Below are 17,542 nucleotides of genomic sequence, written 5' to 3'. Positions count from 1 at the left end.
GTCTAGCTCCATGCCTTCCCCAAGCGCGGCGGAGCGGAGGTTTCTGTTCACTCATCTCTGCCGCGATGTGTTCCTTTTTTGTTTTTTTTCCCCCTATTTTTTTTTACGCTCCTTGCATGTACTGTGACAGCCGGGGAAGCACGGGGGGGGTCGCACTGCCGGCGCTCCCATCCATTGTCAGGCGCTCCGGGAGCGCCGGCAGCGCGGTGCGCCCGGCGGAGCGCGGGCAGCGCGGGGAGCGCGGGGAGCGCGGGGCCGCCCCCGCCGCCGGGACCCGCCCGCCCTGCGCGGGGAGCGCAGCGCAGCGGGCCCGCCCCGGCCCGGCCCGGCCCGGCCCGGCCCCTGCCCCCGGCCCGCGCCGCCGCCGCCGCCCGCAGCATGCCGCCCCCCCGCCGCACGCCGCTCGGGGGCTGCCTCCCTTTCCGGCCCGCGGCGTGTGCGTGAGAGGGGCTCCAAGTTGCCCCGGCGGCGGCGGCGGAGGAGAAGAAGGAGAAGAGCGGGGGGCCGGGGCGGCAGCGGCGGCGGGGCGCGGCGGGCGCGGAGCGGAGCCCACCCCCATCACCTGTTACCTCCGCTCCCCAGGTTGCCTGAAGTTCCCCGGCGGCGCCCGGCAAGACGGGGAGCGCCACGGCTGCGGCTGGCGGGGACCCTCCGGTGGCTGCTGCAGCATGGGCTGGCTCAGGGGGATTGCCTTGCTTTCCTTGGGAGTATTACTAGCGGGAAGAGTCAACTGCCAGCATGTGAAGAATAATGTGCCGAGGCTCAAATTATCGTATAAAGGTAAGTCTGTTGTTCTCTCTCGTTCTCGGTTTTCCTCCGAACCTCTTTTTCTCCTTGCCCCGTCGCTCCCTCCCTCCTCACCTTCCTCACTGCTCTTCCCTTATCTTCCAAAGGGGAAACTGACATTAGAAGAAATTCCTGAAAACATTTTCTTAAAAAGCCTCTCCGTGCTGCGGTCGGTACCAGGCAGTTTAAACCCAGACAAAGAAGAGTTAGTTGCGATTGCAGACGAGGACTCCGGATCGTGCTGATCCCTGTTAGAGCATTTTTTCAGTCTTGTGCTATTTCACCGGACTTTACTCTTCAAAACGATGAGTCGCGTTTGGCCACCCAGCTCACCTCTCCCGTGCTGAGCGTGCAGTGCAGCCACAATTTAAGATCTGCTTTAAACATCATGGAATGGATAAAGATTTATATGTATTTGTTTTATTTTATATTTTAGGCATGAAGTGGTTAATTTTCAAGTCATGAATATTCAGTTTGTACAAATCTGACAATCAGATGCCTAACATAAGCAGTAGATGGTGGGTTTGCCAAGAAACTATAAACTGAAAGGAACAGATCAGTCCAGAAAAGGAGGAGAGGACTGCTAGGCACCAGAAAATGCTGCCTATGGATGTTTAATGCAGTGCGATTTATTTGAACCAGGGTTGTTTTCGGTGTAGTCTGATGTGTGTCATTAGAGATCACAGGGAAGGTGTAACTGAAGAAAGAGAGCTGTGAGATTACGTTTGTGTTTGAAATTGTGTAATGCCACTCACACTGCAGTTGTCAGTAATTAACTTTTGTATAATAGTGCCAGTATTAAAGGAGAACAGTCAAGTAGACAGGCTCTTCTCTTTATCAGCATAGTTCCACTCTAAGTACATTTTCAGAACAATTCATTAAATCTGGAGAATGTACAACTGGGAAAGAAGTTTAAAATGTAAGAGCTGTGGAGTATTTTTTTAAACAGAGCTGTACACCTAGGTACATACACATCTCTTTGAAGAGCTGCCTCCTCATAATTCTTAGATTATTGATGGCTGAGAGAAGGAGCTGCAGCTCCGGTTCTGAAAGGAGAGAGGAAAAATGACACATTGCTCCTACAGAGGGAAAAAGAGAACATGTGTGTGCATGCCTGGTCATAGATGTCAATCTCAGTTTACAGCATAGTGTCAGTACATCTCTTGCCAGTAGAAATACGTTTTACTTCTTTTTTCATCTTTCTCGTGCTGCAAATGAGAGGGGGGAAGATCCTCTCTGATACAGGGCAGGCGTCATTTCACACTCCAGATGAAATAAAGAATTAAGCACCTGCAAAACTTGGATGCTTTTGTGTGAAATAAATGCATGTGCCGGGTTTTGTTAAAGAACACATATGTGCATATTTGTGTGTATTTAAACTTGAAAATATATGAATGAAAAGAACAGTTTAAGGGGTTCAGAACCTGTTAATGAGAAAAAAAATTGTATTTAAGACAAAATTGGCTTTTTTGAGTCATGGAGTCTAAAGAAAGCTTCTGCAGTAACTACATGTCATGTCAGAAAACTCATTAAAAAACTCTTAATTGCTTCCAAACTTCTGCAGTCATGTTGAAACTCAGATGAGTACACAGAAGCATAAATGCTGTAAAAATATCCTGTAAAGGGGTTTAATGTCTAATTAATTATTGTTGGGATTTTTTTCACCTTTTAAAGTTTATCTATGGCTCAAGTCTGCTACCCCTGCTCATATTGGCTAAATGCACAGAAACTAATTTCAAAGAGTTGCCAAATGTGACTGATAGTGGTTTTCTTTTTTCTTGTCTCTTTTTTCTCTCAGTTTTTTTTTTCCCACCCCACTGGTGCTGTATCTATGGACCCTTTAAAAAATACTTTGCTACTCTGCCGATTGGTTGTTTTCAACTTCTGCTCTTGCTGGGATAAAGACTCTCATTTTCATTTTTTAAAATATCAGATATCAAATTTTGCTGTATGGTCAGTCCTATATGAGCAAAACAGGAAACTGAGTTGAACATCAAAACTCTTTCATACTTGGTGGGTCATTGCGCAACAAAAATGTGTTCGAATGGCGAGCAACCCTGTTTCCTATCTAGTGAAGACAGCAAATGTGTACTTAATCCAAGGCAAGCTGAAGTCTGAAGACTTACAGGAATTCACACTGTAGCCTTTGATTCACATATTTGACTTCAAACGTGTAACTCTGAAAATCAGATGGGGCTGCTTGCATGTTCAGTGTTAAGCACTGGTGTAACTCCTTGGCCAGGTCAATAGGAGAGTGCTGCTGCGTTGATCCCCAGGTATGGGGATATCATTATTACTCAGGGAGGACTAAGCCTTGTCAGCTGGTGCTTTTTCCAGAGAAATTTTGCTTCCAGCACAGTGCTCAGTGCACAGATCAGTGTTAACACCTTGCGTAGGAACATCCTTGAGCGCTGTGGGTATTGAAAATACGTCTTTTAGGCACTGACAGAATAGCTCACATGCTAATACTTATCTCTCTGGATATACTTCACCGCCATGTGACTAGGTGATACCAAGTGATTCATCTCTATTTAAACTGCTTGTAAGTAGAAAAAGAAGCTACGCAGTTACTTACCCATTCCTCATCTCCATGAAGAGATGTGGTTAAGAAAAACAAACTTAGGATATTGAAAAAAAACACCAAACATGGAGGGTGAAAAGAACAACCCAGGCAACTTCACTTCTTTGTGACCGTCATTGTGTTTTCTTTTAAGATGTATGCTTGTTGTTTGGCTGAACAAATACCTTGGAGCTAATTGTTGGTGCTTTATTTCAAAAGAAAATCAAGGATGTATTTCAACTTCTTGTTTGTCTCGACTAATTAGATGTCAAACATGGTTAAAAAGCTCAGGCATTTGCTTTAAAAGTTAGCAAAATGAGTCATGAAGGGTTAAATCCCTGCCAACCTTGATTTCCTATGGTCACTTGCTTTCAAAGGCCCGGTATTAGCTCTGCCATTTCCCGGGTTGCTGGACAGAAGTTTTGGTGAACTCGTGTTCTTACTTCCTCTTGACTTCTTATCATCCAGTCTTGCAGAAGATTAGAAGCATCATATGGGCATGGTTTGGATGGGAAATGATAGAGAAAGTGTTTAAGTGCATATGTTAAGGCCACATCTGTGATCTGAAAAGATTCTTTCTGTTTATTGTGAAACAGAGTGCTGATTATTTGGTTTACATCACCTGGATTCTGCTGCCATATGAGAGAAAGGAAATTTGAGGAGAGCAGTAGGGAAATCCTTGTCCACCTGAAATCTGTGGTGAAGCTCCTGTTCAGTAGCTTCTGGGCTTTGCCCTGTACTTTATAAAGTTTCCAAGCATTTTCATCTTTGTACATGGATTGGAAAGGTTTTGCTCAGATGATACTCATCTCCTTATTTCAGTTGAAAGGAATTAATATGATTAAAAGCCTGATCTAAAGTTGACTGTAGTCACTGTATGCTGGATCATAGCCTAAATGTGGTAAAACCAGCTATAAAACTGAAAGCTCAGATGAGTTCTTCAACCACTGACCTCCTCTTCTTGTGTCCTTCAAAGACTTTGTGTCCTTATTGTAGAGTAAAAAGAAATGTCATTGTTGATGTATCAAAAGAAAAAGAATCTTCCCTTAAAGAGTGCAGGGGGACTTTGTTCTTGCCTTTTTTTTTGGAGTGTTTTTTCTAATATCATTGACTTCAATTCTGATGTTGGTTTTAACTCTCTCTATTGTGTCACCAGGTCACAGATTCTGTTCAGGAAACTCCTATTGAGCTCAGAGTTCTCAGAAAGATGGTGATCAAGTTGAGTGTGCAAAGTTTAAAACAATAAATATAACCTTAACTCCAGATGGATTTCTTGTATCGTTTATTGTTTTGTATTTTCTTTTGCTGTCCTCTGCATGGGGAGGTAACAGCACATAACAGAGATGGAACCAGCTAAAGTACCCTTCAAATATAAACAAATAAGCCCAATGAAAGTTTCCATTAACAATTCCTTGATTTCCAGATTTTTTTCATAAAACAATCCTGATTTTTGCCTCCACATGAGTAAATCTTGTCAACCCAACTTTCTCAAATCCATCTGTCAAGTCTTATTTGTCTATTGAAAATTACTAAATGCCGTAAGTATGTTTTGCAAGAGTACATGTGTGGTTCTCCTTTGTTATTGTTGCTCAATTGGATACATATTACTTGAGAAAAAGTAAGTGGAAAAGCATTGCACACAGATTTAGCTCTATTACTCTCTGGCTTCAATTCAAGCCATATTAAAAGTAAGTGTCTTGTTTAAAGTTGCAGTGATAGTGACAACTACTCCATCCTTGATGTGCAGTTGATTTACAATTTTATAGCATGGATTTTTATCCAGATGAAATCCTGGCCCTAGTGAAAGCAATGGCAAAACTTCTGTCTGTTTCAATCTGTCCCACGTGGGGTGATGAGGGAGGAATGGCACCACACTGAATTACCTGTATGTAACTAATGTAAATATGATACCTGGCTTGTAGTTTGTTCACCCAGTCTGGTAGTAGTTGATGACCTGCCAGTGGGTTTGATTGTGGTTTTTCCTTTCCTTCAAACTTTATAACTCACAATTCAATACCTCTGCAAATATTGGGAAAGCAGGACAAAGTGGGAGAAGGAAATGGGGAGAGAAATATTGGCAAGGGAGCCTGTTTCTCTTGAGCTGGGACCAGTATTGGAGTTTGTCTCAGATTTCAAGGTGTCTGCTTAAAAACCTTTGCTTAAACTATCTTGTGAGAGTACTGTCTGAGGGAAAAGCCTCTCTGACATGCCTGAAAGTGAGACAACAGCCCTGATTTAGGAAGAAGACTGTGAAGGAAAGTAAATCAGGGACATTTGCATCTCTACCTTCCACTATTTGTGACAAACTTTTTGCTCAGCTCCAGTGCTCTCAGACCTCACAGTTCAGTCAGTGCAGGAGGCTGCAGGACAGCGAAGGTACCAGAGGCATCCACAGCCACCTCAGCTTTCTTTGTTTGTCCCAAAATAATGAGTCTTTCAAGGAAGATCTGTGCATTGATCTTTCTACCAACTGGTTGATTGGGGTCTTTCCAAGACCTGGGAGCTCTCAGGGAGATGGTAGGGCTACCCTGCGGGGCTCTGACAGCTCACAGGCTGACAGGAGGGGAAAGCTGATGAAGGAAGTGCCTAAGCTCAGATCTTGCCTATATAGGGAAATTTTCAGCTAGCTAATTAGGGCCTGAGACTGGCAGTGTAATTGGAACAAGGAGGGTGAAAACCTAGCCCAGCATTCTCATTTTGCATTTCCAACTTTCCCATTTAATTCCAGTGGAAAAAGTGGTTTCTGAATTACAGAGCCTCACTTTTCTGAGAAGCTGGAGTTCTCTGTAATTATTTTTACTGTATGGTTTGCAAATGACTGAATTATTCATGGAAGGTGCTGCATTGACAGCCATGGAAACTACTCTTTTGCTGCAGACAAGGTGTACAGCACTTACTTGTATTGTTTGTAACAGCATCTTTAAAACTCTGACCTAGTGGGGAATTTAAATATCCATAGTTACCCTGAGCTCAGTGAATCTTCTGATATGTGACATCTGCCTTAAAATTTACTTCTGTGCTTGAAGCTTTAGATCAGGACTGAGGTACTTACCTATTTGCTTAGGGTTTATTCAGGTGTATACTTATCCCATAACATTTAGCAAAACAGTATTTAAAATGAGAAACCCACTCATAGCAGGTTGTTACAATGTAAATGGGTTATTTTTTATAATCTCTCCTGCAGGCAACTCTGTATGCACAGAAAGCATTTCCATGGAGTTCCCACCTGAAAAGAAACCATGAAATTATTTGTATTTTTAACTCGTGCTTTTTTCTTGGAAGTGTTTTTCAGTTTTAATTTAATGCATTGCTACACTGTGATCCTTTTAATATGGTTTTGGTTTGCTTAATCACTGATTGTGCATATGGCCTGTAATGCCCACAGCTGCTGCTAGAGAATCTTCTTTATTTACTTCCTCTGGCCCACAGACTTTTCCCTCATGTGCATACCTGGAATACTACAATGGAAGAGCCTGAAACACAAAGTTGTTCCAGTATTTTCAACATTTTCTTCATCAGCTGGAGCCTGACTTGACCCCAGTTCAATCTGAAGCAAAATCACATCTTCACCTGAGGCAGTGCCTAAGTGACTGAGAAGAAAACAAATCCTTCTAAGCAGTGTCAGTGGTTGTGACATTTTCCAGTTGTTTGACAACTAAAAAGGGTAAAATTATTTTCAGGCTCCCACACACTTACTTTTAAGCAAATGTGTGGGGTGGACCCTGGGAGCTCTATGTCAAACTTTTAATGGAGGTACTGTAACCTGTTATGGTGCTCTTGTTAACTGAGGTTATGTGTAAAAATTGTTGCTGCTGTTGTGCTGGTGGGCGATTCAGCAAATTCCTTCCCTTGCAGGATTAAAGCTCCCTTCAGAAATGTCTGCAAGTTCACGGTCCTCCCACATGCAGCCTTCTATAGGTTAGCTGCTCTCTTCCAGGAACAGCTGTGAATAGTGAGAATAACTGTGGGGATAGTACTTTTACTTGAACTTTTCCTATTTTTTCCAAGTGGGATAGCATCTGAATATACAAGAGAGGAAAGGATGGCCACAGCTGTTGAGAGCATCAGAAATCTTAAGTCTTGTAACCTTTCTCCTGCGCCACAGGAGGTTCTTTGTGGTGTCTTTCTCTTTCTTTGTCACTGACACAGTCAGCCACTTCAGGCTCTTTTCACTCTCAGGGGAAGGAGAGGTTCCTCCAGAGAGCTAATCTTGGGTTAGGCAGGCTGAATGAGACTTTAAGGGTGCTCATCACTTGTCATTGACAAGCTTCTTGTTCATTTATTTCGTTTCTTTCTCTCTGGGAATGTATCAAAAGAAGGTACTGATTAACTGCTATGGAAAAACTTAAGCTGTATTCTGATCCAAATCTTCCTAATTTAAGAAGCTGTTTTTTGCCTAAATGAGTATTTAAAGCAGTGTAAAAATTGAGCTGATTAAATATACATAAGAACTCAGTATCTGTGATCTTGAGGTCACCTGTGACTGTCTAAATTTGCCCCAAACTTGCGGTGCAGAAAGAAATAAACAGCACCGCTACATTTTTCACATTCTTAAAACAATTACCTAATTTACTTCTTCTGTTTCCCATGTCTCACCTCCTTAATAAGCTCATCCCAAATCCAGTGACACATGCTGGAAGTGACTGTCTGGGGCTACAGAGCTTTACTAATTTAATGGCTTAATCATTTAGAGCTTTCAATAAGCTGTCCCCTGGCTAGCTCCATTACCATCTGAATGTTTCTGTGCTTTAAGGAGAAAAACATATTCAAGATTCAATTTCATAGAGTGTGGTTTGCAAATAAAAATCCGTGTGCATATGTGCAGTTCAAAGGACAGGTGCCTTGATCCCGAGTCTATATTTTTTCAGCTGAACTATTTCAATAGTGAGAGTGGGATGAAACCTAATTTATTGATTACTAAATATATTTAAAGTTTTAAAGATTTAAATTCTGAATAGATTTAAAGTTTGGGGGATTCTTTTCTCCCTTTGGGGATTGCAGATCCCCCTTGAACTGGACATATCTACAGCAATCTGTGAAATGTGTGAGCACTACTCTACTTTGTGTCACATCTAGTTTTCATCCTTTGCTGTTTGATAGCCAAACACAGTAAAGTCAGAAGTTTTTGCCATTCTTCTAATGTTTTAAAGTTGTTTGACATTTATTGGGCTGCCTGCTTATCTCTCCAGCTGGATGTTGCAGAAACTTTAGAAGTGAGCAGTCAAATAAAATTCTCATCTCTTATAAATATTTTCATGCAAAGTTGGATCTTGCAGGGAGCAATCTGAGGAATGAAGTAGTTATTTGCTTTCATCTAACTTGTGGAAGGAGGAAAAAGAAAGCTCTCCTTTACTTCTCACTCTAATGAACAAAGCTTGAGTTGGTTCTGACGGCCCCTCTTGGCTCCTTTTGAAATTCCAGCCTTGTATGAGAAAAGGACACAAAAAAGCTCTGTGAGATAATTTAAAGGATTTAGAGCTGCCTTTCAAGGGGGGTGGGTTGGTGGCCTTTTCTAGAGGAATCACATGATAAATACAGCTCACAAGCATCCAAAAGAGCTGCAGAGAGTGCAGGGCACAGCTTTCATCTCCAGCTGATGCAGGAATGGCAATAACTCTACTTTGCTAGACACAGGTCCCACGTATGGCCAAGGCACAGAATGAGGTCCCTTAAGATGAAGTGATGATTTCAGGGTGTTAATATTTGATTTTTTTCACAAATTTCCTAGTGCAACTTCATTGCTTTTGCATGAATGTGTAGTCTGAAATAGTTCTGACTCCCAAGAAGTTCTTTTTCTGAAAGCGCAACAAAGGTCATAGCAATAATGATTAGTGTTGCTCTGTAGTATCTGTAGGTCAACTTTGTCTCTCCTCCACCACAAGAGGTCCTTTCCGAGATCTCCATCCTGCTAGGCCCCTGTGATAAATCCAGCTCCTGCTGTATGATAGGAGGGACAGCAGAAATGATGTCTGGGGATCTGGGGAAAACATCTTCAAGATTGCATTTTTCTCCGTATTCACTTCTACTACAGCAGATGACTGACTCTATCAAAACTCCTTGCTCTGATGGCCTTGTAGACAACAACATAAATGTTGAGGTACCTGCAAATTGCAACTTAGGAAATCTCTTCATTCTGAATTTCTGCTCCTCCAAGAAGTGTCGAGAGTCCACCCAACAAGATCAAGTGTATGTTCAGTTGTTCAGGAAGGTGTGATTTCATTTTCAAAGAGCTCCAGTTGTTACTTCTCTGCAAGGTCAGGAACATCAGCAAAGCAGTACTCCAGGATGCTGGGTTATCAGTATGGTAAACCTCAGTCTGTATTTTTGTTCCAAATGTGTATCCCTAGTTGTTTGTTCTCCAGCCGTAAAAACTGACCTGCAACAAGTTGGTGAGATTTCTTCTCAAATGAAAAGATTCAGGAATTTGTTAAAATTGAAGGAAATTTTTAATAGCTCATTCTAAAGGAGTTTTGTGAAGTAAAGTATTAACAACAATATTACATGTTGATCATTTTGCTTTTCCCTGCAGCTTGTAGTATTGAGACCAAAAATTACATACATTTCTAATTCTAACTGTTCAGATTTTTTTTTCTCATCTGTAATGGGGAACTACCAGATATTCTACATCCTTTTCTTGTGTCCTTTTACAAATTTGTGTGTTTCATCATTCTTTAAACCTGAATTGTGACTCACTTCTTTACTGGACAATAGTCATAAATCAGGAAAGTTTTTATTTAATCTCACCTACATCACCTACAAATGGAGGTTAGACATTAAGAGAAACCCAGCACCACAGCTGATGATACACAGAAACTGTACTGTAAAGAGAATCAAAGAAAATACCATAAATGTGAAATCCTATTAATTCCTTGGCTATTCTCTGTCAGCTTCTTCACCTGTAAAGTGGTATTAAGTGATTTCCTGAGAAATTGCTGGAGGTCAGAGATTTGCCATGCTTATTCAGAGCTGTATCCTGCTCTCAGAATAATCCCATTAATGTGTGTATTCAAAGTTGAGTCAGAACTTATTTTTGATCAACAAAGAAAGGCCTTACAGGTACTTTAAAGTGATTATAATAGCAATATTCGCAGCTGTGTGTACCTATGACATGAATCACATCCCTATTATCCAGGAAGCATGTCCAATTCAATTCTATTTGGATATTCCAGACAATTTTAGACAGGAGCCCGTCAAAATGTTTTTTGGAGTTTCCACCTCTATTTCAAGCTAAACACACTGTGAAGGTGATTACAAATGTCTCTGGAGAAGAGCCTTTGTGTTCAGTCTTTGCAGTATTGTCTACCAATGGTGTGTGTGTGTGCTTGGGAGAGTCTGGCCAATTTCTCTAAGTTTAAGCTAGGGTTTTTTAGTTTTTTATCATGGCTGATAGTCATATTTTAAAATTAAGAGGGGATAAAAAGTGGTTTGACGTTGTTTGTTTGTTTGTTTCTTGTGAGTATCAGAAACAAACTAAGGGGCCATTTCTCCCTTTCTGCTCAGTCTGAACATACCTTACCAAGCCGCTGGTGCTAAACATTCCCTGGCTCCTTCAAGTGTTTCCTTCCCAAGAGATTCTGGACAAAAACTTTCTCTTTCTTTTGGCACACATCCTTTTTTATGACTTTCCATACCCCAGATATTCCCCAGCCTTCTCCGGGATGAGTGCAACCTTTCCTAGACACTTGGGGAAGTATTCAGTAATCAGTTGAGTCAGTTATAATTGCCTATTATTTGTGACTCACTCACTGGAAAACTGTTGCTTGACAGCCCTAGTTCAGACCTAATAATGAGGATGAAGTGCTGTAATAAATTCATGTGTAGAATTCTGCATCTCAGATAGATTCACATCCTCATTCCTTAAATAAATAAGAAAGCACCTGTTCCCTTTGTCAGCCTGGCCTATGAAAATAAAATTTGTGTTTCATATATTCCACATACCTTAAATGCAGCATTTAAATCTTATCTTCAGTGAATTATCTCAAGGAATGTTTTTCTTTGCTTTTATACTTCCTCGTGCCACTTACATGATGTAATTGTTGTTTTGAATAGCATTCTTTTTCTGTAATAAGCTAACCATTTTCATGCCATGAATTAAGGAACACAGGAAAAATACAAGTTTTTGTGAATTTTGATTTTCTTTTGAACTTCAGACACAATTTGGTAGTTTAACATGCTAAATCATGGTGTCTTGTGGTCATAGCTTGACCACATGCTACATGGTTTCCTTACAGTTTTGCAGGTGCTAGGAGAGCCAAGTTCAATTCTTGAGGCTGGCAAACAGTCCAGCTGAGAGCAATGAAAAGTCCTGTTTACTGGTGTCAAAATACTTTTTCATATGTTTTCAGAGAGACAAATGTCAAGTACCATGTGTATTGTTATTCTATATTAGAAATTCTAAGCAGTTATGAACTATTGTGCTGTAAACCAAATGTAATATCATAACTGTGCAATGCTGCACGTTTAGAGCCCTGATGCTGCTAACTGACATTTTACCAAAGGGAAAGAGACATGTCTGAGCAATGCATCTTGTAGCTTTTTAATACAATTTCCATGGCTGAGACCATAAACAGCCCCTTAAGGTTGTTTCTCATAACTGCCACTCTCTTAATTTTTTTTTTTTTCTGCCAGTATGTAGGAATATGATAAATACTGAATTTTGTTTCACTGTAGGTTCACCCCCATTACTATGCATAGAAACTATTTTACCTTATGCCAGACATGTGGAAGTGATCAATGCATGTAAATTGTATGAGGAGAGGTGAAATACAGCTTTCTAGACAAGGAAATGTATACTTGTTTCTGGTTATAAGACACTGAGAGCTCACCAGAAAAGACTTTAAGTCTTAAGACAAGTTTTCCTTTAAAAGTAGAAATTGACGAGAGGGAAGAATAGTGATGATTTTTGATAATCACCATGAAAGCACAGCTTTGTCCTGAGCTGAACTGCCCAGTCAGATCTCAGGGTTTAAGAGGCAATTGCTTGCATGTGCAGGGCCAGGCCATGGAGCTCCTCCTGAAATGCAGAGGTGAATTGTTGTGGGACCCACTGTGCTCAGTAGTACAAGTCAAGTTTCTTCAAACACAGGGTTTAACTGGCAGGGCCAGTTTAAATGTCTGCTTTTCATTTTCCTCCTCTGGTGCCATGGTGCCCACAGTGCAATGACTTGAACCTATTCTAAAAATCAGGTTTCGAGGGACTGAGTTATTTTTTGGAGGAAAAACCAAGAGCTTACTTCAGTTATGCTTTTCAAGTATGTTTTAAACTTACTGTCCCCCAGATGGTGACTGAGAAATCAATACTTATTTTATGGCTAATAGGCATTCACCGTGCTCCCCAAATTTTCCATTCCAATAAAGTTGGATTCTTTTTTTTTTCATATTCAGTATTGCAGAATAAGAAACTAATTTAGAGTCTGGCAGGCCTTTATTCTAAGGCATTGTCATAGCTTTCATTCTGAGTTGAAAAATGGACAGATCATTGGGTTTCATAAATGTGTAGAGGAGCTGTCAAAGTTCCCATTTGCATGTGAATGGTCAGCTGAGGTAGGAAGGGGGATATGTAAATAATTCTCTAGCTAGCTCCTGGCAAAGATCATTGCATTTCAAAGTACTGTGAAAAGCAGCACCATAAAACTTTAACCTATTCACTGGTATGGAAACTCCCCCACCTTAAATTGATCTACTCTAATAATGACCACTTGGGGAAAAATGAATCTTAAAAAGCAATATCGGGTCTCCAAGTACTATACATTTTCTGCCTCTTTTAATTTTTCATAAAAGATAAGCTAAAAAAGCCACTCTTCTTTCTCCCCCAATGAAGGGGGGGAAAAAAGCACAAGATCTAAGCAGTAAGCAGATGTAGACCTTCATTGAATATCTGGCAGATAAGTGTGATAGGAGTGAAAGAAATGTAAAGGATTTGAGTACTATTCTGTATTATGTCAGTATCTGACCCAGGAGCCACCAAAAAAAAATCATTATTTTAATCTTCCTTACAAGCTGCCCAGCATTTCACTGTTCTGTTCTGGTGCCATACTTCAGTACATGCTCAGCTAGATAAAGCTGAATGTTGTAGTTTAAAACCAAATGTGTCCTTCAAAATACACAGTTCTTCGTGTCTCCAAAAAGGTGAAAAAGTAAAAGCAAACAGTAGAAAAATGAGGAACACAGAGTAAAGCAAAATCTTAAAAGGCTCGGAGTCAGGCAGTTTTCTACATATTTTATTGTGCCTCATATCTGTTTAGATAGAATTGGCATGTGTATATATGGAGAGACAATGATTTACTAAGCCCTTTATGCCTGAGACAGCTTCAGAGCCTGTGATTAGGCAGGTACAAGGACTAGAAAATGTTTCCAAAGTAAAGTTCACCTCCAAAATTGATAGGGGTTATGTACCTACCCCTTGATAATGAGATGACTTGGGACTGTTGCTGTAGTTTGCCAGTGTAATTTCCCTGATACTGTTTTGTAGTCTCCATCTACTTGCCTTAAAATACCATGATGTATTTCATTTAACCTCAATATTTCAGAAAATAATTAATGTCAGCTCTGTAATCATTTACAGCACACTCTTTCTTTCTCACAAAGCTTCTGTGAGCTTATTTGGTCTGGTTACACTGTTCCAAAAAACTTACAAAGTTAAATGCAAGTTAATTCACTAGATTTACAAAAGGCTGTTATTCAAAGGCTCTGGGATTTGTTCTATTACATAATATTCCTGTAATGAAATGTGATTTGTCTTGGTATTTGCCAGGAGATTAAAAACAACAACAAAAAAGGACTGATCTAACAAATTCCTACTCACATGAGTAGTCCTTTTGATTTCAATGTACCTGGCACTTGTGGTGTGAAGTGCCCTTTTGAGAGGCTATGCAAGTTATTCTTCACTCGGAAAATAATCAACCAATGAATCCAAGCAATTGTAGGGATCACTTGAAATTTTTGAGCTCTGCCCATTTAATGGGAAGAAATGATGCAAAAACTGTTCAAAATGTAGTTCTACTCAAAGTTTTCATTCAGTAATAATCTGTCTTAATCTGTTCTATCCCATGTTTCTGCTGTGCTCCACTAGAGGAACATTCCCTGCCTTGCTGTGGTTGATTGTATCCTCATGTCCAGTGGGACAAAACATCAGTTAAAGTCACTGTGAAAGGCCCTTAGTCTGGTAGATATTTGAGTGGGAATATGAAATGTGATCGGATTTTTTGAATGGCCAGGCAATTTTAAAGTGAGTTTTTGAGGAAGGGAATGTCGTATCTTATCCAAGCCCTGTCCCATTTTCCCTGTTAACAGGTCTTTCCATTAAACCCTCTGTGCAAAGCCCATCTGTGTGACTGTATGTGGAGCACACATTAGGCAGTTCTGCTGATTCAAGCACAGTGACTTTTGATAAAGTAATACCACAACATTGGAATGTGGTTTCCACAATGCAGCAGTTCTGTTTCAGTAACCATTCCCAATCCATCAAAAAAGGGCACAGCGTTGTGGAAACTTTTATCCTTTGCTGGAGTATTACTTATTTATTGTAGCTGTGGCTCCAGGCACTTTGAGTGAAAGTTGCCCTGACTGCTTCTCACATGAGCTCCTTGGAGAGAGCCCAGGAGATCTCCCCACAGCAGGAGACTCCAGAGCTGCTTTCCTGCCTCTCCAAAGAGCTGCTAAGGCCAGCAACTGAGCAAGGAATCCCTGCTCCTTTTCAAACATCAGTCTGACAAAGTGGGACGGCGAGCACGGGGCCGTGTGCTCCCTCACCCCAGACATCTTGTCAATGGGCTCTCAGTGCTCTTTGCAAAACAGCAAGAGGAATCTCAGATTGCAGCCACTCAGATGTAGCCACTTGTGCAGACACTTCTATTACCCTGAAATTTATTGTGGTCTGTGTCACATGTTAAAGAAACGCAGAAAGTCTCAAATGCAGGAGAGGGTAGTGAGGCAATAAAATTTTTTCACTTTTTATGATAACTATACATTTAAAGAAGGAAGCAAAAATAATGTTTTCTATTAAAAATAGGAGGGGAAACCATTTGTGGCATAGAATCCAATAGGAAACACATTTACAAAACTTTTGGTTATGGTGAAGTTCTTCAGTAGGCTGTAAGGGGCATCAGTTTAATTAATGAGAGCTGTTACTTAAATTATGTTAGCAATCAGTGAACAACCCACAGAGTAGCTCATGAGTAAGTCTGTGATGTCTTGGAACAGAGGCATCCTAATGCTTCTGTAATGCTGGCCATAGGTGATGTTGGAAGGCAGAAATGGCATTATTTATTACCATACATGCAAAAGATTCATATATAGGAAAGGCCACGTGCTCTAAGGGAACTCCTGATCCTGTTCAAGTGGTAACTGAAGGACATGTGACCACAGACATCTGCACAAAACTGTCAGCCCAGTGGGGTGATGGAGTACATCACCAGGCTACGTGGAGTGTAAATGCAACATGAGAAACTCCTTCCTTCTCCTGTTCTGTCCTGCTGAGACCAGAAGCTCTCTCCCACCTCACTGCTCTTGCAAAGGGATTTTTGGATCTGGCAAGGCTCAGCCTATCCCTCTCTGATGCCAAGCAGAGGGAAGAAACATTCCAAATTCTGAACTGTCGAAATATCCTTAGGTGCATGCATGCATTTACCTACATGATGTATACAAATATGAAGCTGTTTACACACCCCTACTTGGCCCAGATCCACAGACAGTGCAAAATTACACCACACCCGGCTGCAAGTTATTTTTAGCTCCTCCTCAATGTAAATGTCTAGCTCATAATTAAGTTTCAAAATAATGAATGATGTGTTTTGTGTTTCAGTGGGTACAAACGTTTGCATTGCATAGTGAATGATTTAAGCATGAAAGGTCTTGCATTCCTAAATCTGTTACAGAATGTGGGTGGGAGGTGGATCTTTGCTCATACCAGGAATCAAAGACTGAATGAATATTTGTCATGATGTTTCATCGAGGCACTGTTAATGTTAGCTGGAGATACCTTGTGGCAAGACTGACAGCTTACTTACTCTGAAGTTTTCTGAAAACTGGGGCATTTTAGTATTTTTAAGGGTATTAGCAGTGTTGATACTGTAGCCACCCAACCATGAGCCTGGTGCAGTAGTCAGTTAATTAGGCCAGAAATTAAGGAGATCAAATGCTATTAAACCACCTCCCTAAAAAATCCCCCAAAAATCCAACCAAAGAGCAAACAAAAAAAAACCAAACAACCCAAACTCAAAAAACAGCAGCAAAAAACCTTAACCTGACTAAAATCTTCCCACCTGAAAACCCAGCACAATTTTCTCTAGCTTTGACATAAGGGCTGGAAGGAATTATGGCTCATCTTGTCCTCATGTTCTTTCCTTAATCATTTGTGGCTGATCTTCAGTATTAGGGTGGCTTCCTCATGAGGCTGCCTTTTGGTCTGGCTGGATAGCCCTGTTCTGATGTTCCCATCTCCAAGATCAGCATGGACATTTTGTCATAAATTCATGTACTCAGTCCTGCACCTAGAGACAAGGTGATCCCCACGTACACCTGCTAAAGAGCAATTGCAAGAACAAAGAAAGAAAGAAAGAAAAGAAAACCAAAAAAGAAAAGGAAAGAAGGGAAGAAAGAATAATAATAAGAAATAAATAGTTTTCTTTATTTTCTTCAGCAGTGTCCTTATGTTTTAAACTGGAATTGTAATGGAATGTTATCCTTACGTGCATTGAAAAAAACAGTACAAAACAAAACCCACAACAACAACAGCAATGAAAACCCCAAGGAGAGCTATTTCTAATAAAAACATTACTCATACTAGGATCATAGCCCTGACCTTACATTTATTGGCATAAATGTGAGCTTAGAAAGCTGTGTGGATGTTTGCCATATGCAAATCCATCCATCCATAAATCAGCATACAGACTGGAGACTGCACAGCTGAAGTGACTGTAATGGTAAATGAAACCTTTCACCACCAGGTCAAATGCAGTTCAGCATCTGTGGTAAATGGAAAAGCACTATCATGCAGGAATTGATCCGTGGCGTGTGTAAAACGAGGGACTGACCAGTTCACACTGTTTACCACCACAACTGGCTCCCCAGGTCGGAGCTGGCAGATAAGTTGGAGCTGCAATGGCAAAGCAGTGAAGCAACCTGGCAGAGAATTTGCCTTATGGGACTGTCTGGTAGTGTATTACAAGGATTAGGCAGGCGTTTTTCATCAAAATG

General features: G+C 40.9%; 1 protein-coding gene across 3 annotated transcripts in view; it reads left to right on the top strand.

Moving 5' to 3' along the window:
- SEMA3A (semaphorin 3A) overlaps positions 1–17,542 on the top strand; it is a 236,677-nt gene that overhangs the window by 70,001 nt on the left and 149,134 nt on the right. For 2 of the 3 annotated variants that reach the window (XM_064702968.1, XM_064702969.1), the window contains exon 2: positions 583–780. In XM_064702968.1, the coding sequence (XP_064559038.1) occupies positions 669–780 (112 nt within the window). In that variant the 5' untranslated portion in view covers positions 583–668. Of the gene's footprint in view, positions 1–352; positions 781–17,542 lie in introns of those variants that run through there. The other variant, XM_064702970.1, reaches the window with a different exon arrangement.

The sequence above is a fragment of the Zonotrichia leucophrys genome, chromosome 1A (genome assembly GCF_028769735.1).
Source record: "Zonotrichia leucophrys gambelii isolate GWCS_2022_RI chromosome 1A, RI_Zleu_2.0, whole genome shotgun sequence".
NCBI lineage: Eukaryota > Metazoa > Chordata > Aves > Passeriformes > Passerellidae > Zonotrichia > Zonotrichia leucophrys.
The sequence above is the reverse complement of the archived record's forward strand: the minus strand, read 5'-3'. Positions and strand labels throughout refer to the sequence as shown.